The following is an 8,445-nucleotide window of genomic DNA, read 5'->3' on the forward strand; positions in this document are numbered from 1 at the left end:
TCATTCATTCACTCACTTATTCACTTGATGAGTGAATGTGATCTTTTTTTTTATTACTGAATTACTTATCAATTGAATGACTTCCTGATTTAGTTGTTCATTCATGCATTTACTGTTTAACTGAATTTAATATTAACGGAATAACTGATTACAAGGAACACTCAGTTTTTGAGTTTTGACGGGCTGTTTTATGATTACAACGTTGGCATTGCTTATCCCAGTACATTCCCCTTTACTGATATTCCTTTTCTTTTTTTTATGGATTTATTTAATTATTTTCTATATACTCTATAACTTTAATGGATGTTTATTTTCGTATTGATCTATTTACTTATCTATTTATTATCATTATTTTTTCTTACTCTACGGCATAAGCACAAGTGACATACTAAAGGAGTTTACTTAGGTTGAATTAGACATATGCCAAAAATGAGTTTATGAACTGGCATAGAATGAAACTTGAGGACACTCTGTAACAGATCAACTAACTGACTAACCACGTGACTTACGGCGTGCATGGAAGACCTGCTCGTCCCGTACCACCTCAAGTGTCATTCTGAGGCTCTCTGACATGTTAGCAGGGGTGGAGGCATTGTGGTCCACTTTGCTCTCCTTTCCTTCTTTCTCACCATCATCTTCCTCTTCCTCTACCTCCTCTCCTTTTATTTTTCCTTCACCCTCTCCTTTGATGTGTCTTCTATGGCGTCGCCAGTGGCAAGGATCAGTTTTCTGTGGGTGGGGTGAAGGAAGGAGGCATGAAAACTTAATAAGTCATTTTACTGGTAGTATCATCCTTGATTGGTATTGTTGTGTACTCGTAGGAAAGGGTGGCGGTAACAGATACAACATTGCTCCCCAATCTTTTCTAAGTTTATATACCCTTCTAGAATTGTTTGAGAACTTCACATATCCTTGTACCAAGAATAGTTATTGAAAAACTTATGAATATTTCATGATTTTCTTTTGTTTTATCATTTACATTATATTTATTTCAGAAAAAATAGCTACTTGGTCATAAAAATCATAATTTGTAAAAGTGGTAAATATAGTGTAATAAAAGAAATACAATCATACATGTATAGGTTCTGCAATTCTTACTTTTAAATATACATGTCAAAAAACATTTACTACTTTCATCTCCATTTCAAGGAATTTCTAACATGACACATAATTTTCTTCCTAAACCATCTTTCTTGTATTATGCACTCTTCTACCCACTAGCTATATATTGAACACTTCCATGTATGCCATAATGTATAAGTACCTTTGGAAATAATTCATACAATTTAGGAGAAGGCAGTAGACACCTACAGAAACAATAGTTACTCCCAGTGAGTAGGGGTGGGCAAGAATCGCTATCTTGGGAATCGCCTATTCCGATTCCAGAGGCTGTTGGAATCGCTGGAATCGATTCCGGAATCGATTCCACCACTCTGCCAGCAGAGCCTGCCTCCCGGGCGGCGTGGGGCACGGGACACTGGCCGTGCGTCATGTCATACAACATTTCTCCCCTCCTCCCTGCGTCCTCGATACCGGAATCGTTTCATGGCCTTCACGATTCCGGAATCGATTCCACCACTCTGCCATGGTGAAGCGCGACACGGGTTCCCCCCCTGAGAGCATTAGCTAGACTGATTGCCCTCCTTTTTTTTTTTTTTTTTTTTAATAATTTTGGCCATCACCCTGTCTTGGGTATTAGGCCATTTATTTATTTTTTTCATTTTTTTAAATTTTACATTTCTTTTAAAATAAAGACTTTTATTTTGTTTTAACATATATACAGTTTTTTATTGGTTTTATTTATTTATTTTTCTTTATTTATATAATTTTTGTTTTTTTTTGTTTTAATATCTTAACATTAAGTATCTTCACACATTCTCATGCACGCTCCATTCACACAGGGATCCTATACCTATCTCAAAACTATTGTCCTTTGTCAGGGCATGGGGGAGGGGGGATAAATCACAATCACACAGGGTGGCTACGTAGTATCACTACGTATTGCATATATAGTACATGAAGGGAAAAAATTCATATTAGATCACGCAAAATTGGAAACATACACACTTTCATACTTTTATTTACATAAATATGTAGAATAAATACATAGAATAAATAACATAATATATACACATAAATCACAACTCTCTGATTAAATTGGCCTCAGTCAGGTAAATCATCAGTCTATCGACCACATCTGGGTGTTCATCACCCAGGAGGGTGGTTTGCGTTAGCGGGAGGCCGCGACCCCGGCAATACGCCGCCAAGGGCCGCCTCTCCTCACGATAACGCACACAGTGAAGCAGGATGTGCTCGACAGAGAGTGACATTACAGCTGGAACACTGTGGTGGGAAGGCGTTGGCTATGTAGGGGAGCATGTGGGTGGGAGGTGCAGCCCATCCTGAGGCGTGCGAGGACCACCTCCTCCCGCCTTGTGGGGCGATTGGAGGAGGCCCACTCGCCCAGGATGGGTTTGGTGGTGTGGAGGTGGAGGTTGTTCCAGTGAATCTGTCACAGGAGTTTTGCTGATGATTTAACAAATGAGAGACATGACTGCAGATCCCGACGGAGGTTCTTTTTTTTCAGATAAGAAGGAAAGAAGTAGTGGAGAGTGGAAGGTAAAGAACAGGAAGATATGAAATATAGTGGGAGATAGAAGTTGGTGGGCACACCACCTTGTTAGGTCTTAATGTATTTGTGTAGTTGTGGTAGAGTTTGTTTTAACGTGTGGGGTGTTTCTTGTGTGCGTAATGTGTAATTGTTTCGTTTCTGTTAGTTAGTATTTCTTGGTTGTGCGAGATGTTTTCATTTTTTTTTTTTGTGTGTGTGTTAAGTTAGTTAATGTATGATGTTGTGTCGCGTGTATGCATTGACTATCTAGCTAGTGGAATTGAGGGGCAGGTATTTCTTCAGTCTTTGAGAGGCTGCTGGGAAATAGTCGGTGGTAATTGGAGATATTTTCTTGATTTTCTTTATTGATTGAAGATGTTGGTTTAGGTGTAGCTTAAGATTTTGCCAGGTTTTGGTTGCTCTTGTGTGAAGTCTAATGTTTACTGTTTATGTTTGTGTGTGTTCGTGTATCTGTTGTGTGTTCATTGTGTAAGGGTATCGTTGGTTAGTGACGAACCGAACTGCCTTTTTTTGTGTTTTTTGCAATTTGCTGATTTGTGTTTTGCTTATGGAGTGGGTTGGTATTGGTGGGTAATCTATTACGGGAAGGATTAGAGCCTTAATTAGATGCGTTTTTATCCTCTCAGGCATATCACGGAATCTGTAAAGCTTGTGTAGTTGTCTTTTGGCTTGATTATTTCTATGTTCTATGTGTTGTTTGTATCCATATGTTGTAATGTGAAGTCCCAGGATTTTTCCTTGTCGTTCATAATTTATTAGTTCTTCGTCAGCTATGATGTCTTCTCCTCTTCGTGTGCCAAGTGTTAGGATGGTGAATTTATTCATATTAGTTTTTATTTTCCATAGCCTTTCATATTTGTTGACTGTTTCTATTTACCTTTGCGTTCTGAGTTTTATCATTTGTTTAGATTTGCCTGGATATGGGACTAATTGTGTTATATCGTCGGCATAACTGATGTTGAATCCCGTGGTGGATAGTGGTGAGTCTCTGGTATAGATGGTGAATAGTGTTGGAGCGAGGACACTACCTTGGGGTACTCCGCAGTTTAAGTTAAAGTATTCTCCCAAAAATTATTCAATTTTGATTCTTGCTTTTCTTTTGTCCAGAAAGTTACAAAGGAATTTTTCAAAGATAATAGGAGAGTCTCAGGTGTAGAATTTTAAGTTTTAATCCTTCATGCCAAACTTTATCGAAAGCCTTGGATATATCTCTTAGAATGATGTTGCATTGTCCCTTGTCAGCTTTATACTGAGCAATTTGCTCTGTTATTAGTGCCAAGGCGTGTGTTGTTCCCCTGTTTTTCCTGAATCCGTATTGGTTTGGGTTGTACAGGTCGTTTATTTCTAAGTGTTGTCTTAACCTTTTGTTTAGAATTCTTTCGAAGATTTTTCCAGGCACTTCTAAGAGGGAGATTGGTCTGTAATTTATTGCGTTTTTGTGGTCTTTGCCTGGCTTTGGTATCAGTCTTATAGTTGCTTTTTTTCCATTGATCAGGGAAATATCCGGCTGAGAGAGTGGCATTGAAAATATCTTTGAGTTTGTTTATTGCCTCATTAGGAAGTTTAGTTAGTATTGTTTTGTTTATGCCGCTTGAGCCAGGACAGGATTTTTTGCTGTGCTTTATGACGTTTTTTATTTCTGATGTCGTTATTGATTCTATTGTAGGGATCTCTGGGTTAAGCCTGTTTGTGTCTGTGGTGTTGTGTGGTGTTGTGCGGTGTAAATTGTCTGTTAGGTGCTGTCGAACTCTTGTTTCATTCTCTTCTGCCTCTTGGTCTTTGGCCTCATATTCTTCTTGAAAAATTTCTTCCCTGACCTCTCTATGGAGTTGTTCTTTTCCTTTTGGGGATTTGACTTTTTGATTATTGTTGTTAAGTAGATAATGACGGTCTGAGGAGTCTTTTCCCATCAAGTTTTTTTTATTTTTCGCCAAAAGGTTTCAGGGTCTTTGTATGTTTCTGCAGTATTTGACATTAGTTGGCTCCAATGGTTATTGTTTTCTTCAATAAGGTGTTCTTGTAATGTCTCTCTGAGTAAACTGTATCGTCTGTAGAGTTCGAGTGTCCAACCATGTGTAGATATGAATGTTGTCTAAGAGCATTGAATTGTGTCATGAGGAGTTGTGTTTGATGGTTTGGGTGTGGAAGTGGCTTATGTGTTGTAAGGGGGATGTTGTTTGTGATAGCTGTGTGTATGTTGTTGTACCAGTTGTTAATTTCGGTGTCTATGTCTGTATGTGTTGTAATGTTGTGGTCTTGTTGTGATATTATGTTCCTTGAAATTTCTTCCTGAAAGGATTCCCAGTTGGCTCTGGAGAAATTGGGTCTAGGGGTTGTTGGAATTAGGATGAGTCTTGTGGATATTGTTATCATTATGGGGATGTGGTCACTTGTTGTGAGCGGACCTTGTCTTATGTATGTGTTATGGTAGGTTTTAAAGTTGGTGAGAATGATGTCTGGTGTTGTGGCGGTGTTGTGAGCAAGGTAAGTTGGGAAATCAGGGCCTATGTGTTGTATAGTTCTGTTTCTTATCAGGTGATGAATTTGTGTTCCTTTTGTGTTATGTGTTCTGTATTCTAATACTGGATGATTAGCGTTGAGGTCAGCAATTAGGTATACTGGTATGTTTCTACGGAATAATTTTAGAAAGTCTGGGATGGGTAAGAATTGTCTGGCAGGCGGTTGGTAAAGTATTGCTATTACTAGGTTACCTGTGTAAGTGTTTATTTCTATTGCTAGTAGATCAGAAATGAAGTCATCGTATATTCTATGGGATATGTTGTTTTTAATTGCTATTGCTGTACCGTCTGAATTTGTGTTTGTGTTGTTTTTTAAGTGGGTTTTGTAGCCAAATATTTTCAGTGACTCATCATGTTTTACTCCATGGCTGTTTATGAGTATTATGTGGGCATTAGATTGTTTATAAATATTGCTCAGCTCGTGTCTTTCAGTACATTGTGTTGTATTATGTTTAGTTCTTCCGTCTTGTTTTTGGGTGTTTCTTGGTTGTGTGGTCTGTTTGTTTGGTGTTAGGAAGAGCTGATTGGGTTATTTGAGTGTTGCTAAGTTCCTTAAGGAACAATTCTGTTGTGTAGCTGTGTTTGTTGCTGTTGGCTTTATTGCGTGTGCTAGTTTGGTTTCTTAGAGAGTGGTGGGGGGTGACGGAATTTTTCTCACTTATATTTTCTGTTTTTTCTTTTTCGGTTTTCTTGATTTTCTCATCTTCATCTTCAGTTTCTTCTTCATCTTTGGAGTCATTGTTGTTCTCAATGTCTATAATTGTATTTCCATTTGAAGACTCTTCATCTGTGTTGGGGTCTTCTTGGTTGTCTTTTTCTATTGAGTTTATTGACATGTTTGGGTACAGTTTTGCAGAGTCTGGAACTTGTGGAACCTTGACTTCAGCGATGTTGTTGGCCTTAAGCATGTTGTTGAGGCTCTCTTCGTAGGATCCAGGTTTTATTACATTATTTATATGTGCATGTATGACACTTGTGATGATTTGTTGTACTATTTGGTTGTTGAAGTTAGGTGAGTAAGCAGCTTGGTTGAGTGTGGGAGTTGTTGCTGTTGTTGCTCTTGCGTAGTTCTGGGAGCGGTTCGCGAGTGCTTGTTTTTGTTCTCTCTTATTTCTTTTCTTAATGGGCATTTGTAGGCTAGGGTCCTGTGTGGGCCACTACAGTTAATGCATCTTTTATTATCACTTTTACATTGTTCCCATTTGTGGTTCCACCTCTTCCTCCTTTATATATAGCCGCGTGAAGCCGCAGGCATCTGGCATCAATCACCTGACGTCATAGGGTATCGACCAATCAAATAGTGTTTTTCTCCCTTTAGATGCCACTGCCCAGATTCCATTGGTTGCATTGCCTTTTGTGTGCATCAAATCTAGTGGAATCGTCAGGCTATGGAATCAATTCCATCCAGTGGAATCGATTCCATCAGTTCTGTGGCGGAATCGCTGGCATTGGTCTAATAGAACTGATTCTTGTGATACTGTGAACTAATCATTAAGTCAGTGTGATCTCACTGAATGTTTCACTTTGTGTCTCACAACACAAAGGGGCAGTCAGAACATGCCCTCAAAAGACAATTCTCTTCTTTCATACAAAACTACATGCACCTAAGCTCCATGAAGGACCTACTCGTCCAGTACTACCTCAAGGGTCATTCGAGACTGATATGTTAGCAGGGGAAGAGGCATTGTGGTCCACTTTTCTCTCCTTTCCTTCTTTCTCACCATCATCTTCCTCTTCCTCTACCTCCTCTCCTTCTGTTTTTTTCCTTTACCATTTCCTTTGATGTATTTTCACTCAAAATTTATAACTAAATATAACGATTCTGATTCTTGCACTAGCCTTGAAGTTGCATTCTGGGGAGGGGACCATAAATGTTCCCAGGTCGGACTGTTCTACCGGTTTTAACCCTAAATGTCTTGAAACCACCCTTAATTTTTCTTTATTGATTTTTATAACATTCGCAGTCTTAGATTTAAAATTCAAGCCCCTTTTTTTTCTGATCCCTCTTGCTTTTTCTATCCTTATCTTCGTTCTATGTGCGTAACAACTTAATTCGCTCTCATGCACAAGGTCTTGAATATTCCCAATTTACCACCGTGTGGCTATGACTTCAGTCATTCTCTAACTAAATTAATTTGTGTTGTATATCTCTCGCTTTAAACACAGGTATCTGAGACAAGTGATAACAGCCTCTTTTCTGTTCCCTCCTACGCAACAACTTAATTTGCCCTCATCCATATGACTTGTATCTTTTGAGTTTTCCACCGTCTGGCTATGACTTCAGTCATTCTCTAACTAAATTTATCTACAGTGTATATCTCTCACCTCATACACAGGTGTATGAGATAAATTAAAATAACCCCATTTCTGTTCCCTTCTATTTTTCTATCCTCATCTTCGTTCTATGTGTGTAACAACTTAATTTGCTCTCACGCACACGGTCTAGTATACCGCTCACCTAATTCTTGTAACTTTAAGAAATCCTTTGATTACTTTAGTTTGCACTGATCTATCTTCATTATTAATAAAGTTTTTAGAGTACATGAACGCTACATGGATAAGGTCCGAGATTATGGCCTCCCAAAGATTACTGTTTGCTATGAGTATGAGAATTAAAAATTATGTTAAGGTTGGCATTGTAAATTCAATTTGAAAGCATGTTAAGGCCAAATAATTCTTATTCTCTTATGAAACTATTGTATAATGTGGCAAGACATGTAACACTCCATGTAGCCTACAGCTATTGAAAATAAAATGATAGAAAATTTAAGTGTTGCACCACCACAAAAAAAAAAAAAAAAAAAAAAAAAAAAATGGCATTGTAAATTCAATTTGAAATATATATATATATATATATATATATATATATATATATATATATATATATATATATATATATATATATATATATATATATATACCAAGCAACATGGAAAACTAATCAAACTGGGATGACTTTCTTAAGGCAACATTAGGTGAAAACCTGCATAGGCTGTTTCTCATTTCGTTGCTGTGAATACGTGAATCTCCTTTTTTTTTTTTTCATCAAAACTTCTACATTACTATTTATTGATGTTTTAATTTATGTTTCATTTTAGCCGTGTTTTGTATCTTTGTATTTGTTTTAAAGCTTTTATAACTTAATTTCTTAAGTATATTCAAAAGTTGATAAATAATTTAAAACTATATATCATTTAGATGCATGACTTTTATTATTTCAAAATCTTTTGTTCATATTATTGGTCCATGAATCTCGAAAGGAGTGAAGCCTTTCAAAGTAGAGCATTTTCTGTC

General features: G+C 37.4%; 1 protein-coding gene across 1 annotated transcript in view; it reads right to left on the minus strand.

Annotated features, from left to right (window-relative positions):
- Nucleotides 1-458: 458 nt before the first annotated feature.
- The window catches only part of LOC123516649, a 33,498-nt gene continuing 25,511 nt past the window's right edge, over nt 459-8,445 (minus strand). Inside the window, exon 8 of the mRNA XM_045276250.1 lies at nt 459-729. Coding sequence (XP_045132185.1) covers nt 493-729 — 237 coding nt within the window. The 3' untranslated portion in view covers nt 459-492. The remainder of the gene's footprint in view (nt 730-8,445) is intronic.

The sequence above is a fragment of the Portunus trituberculatus genome, chromosome 41, assembly GCF_017591435.1.
Source record: "Portunus trituberculatus isolate SZX2019 chromosome 41, ASM1759143v1, whole genome shotgun sequence".
Classification (NCBI taxonomy): Eukaryota; Metazoa; Arthropoda; class Malacostraca; order Decapoda; family Portunidae; genus Portunus; species Portunus trituberculatus.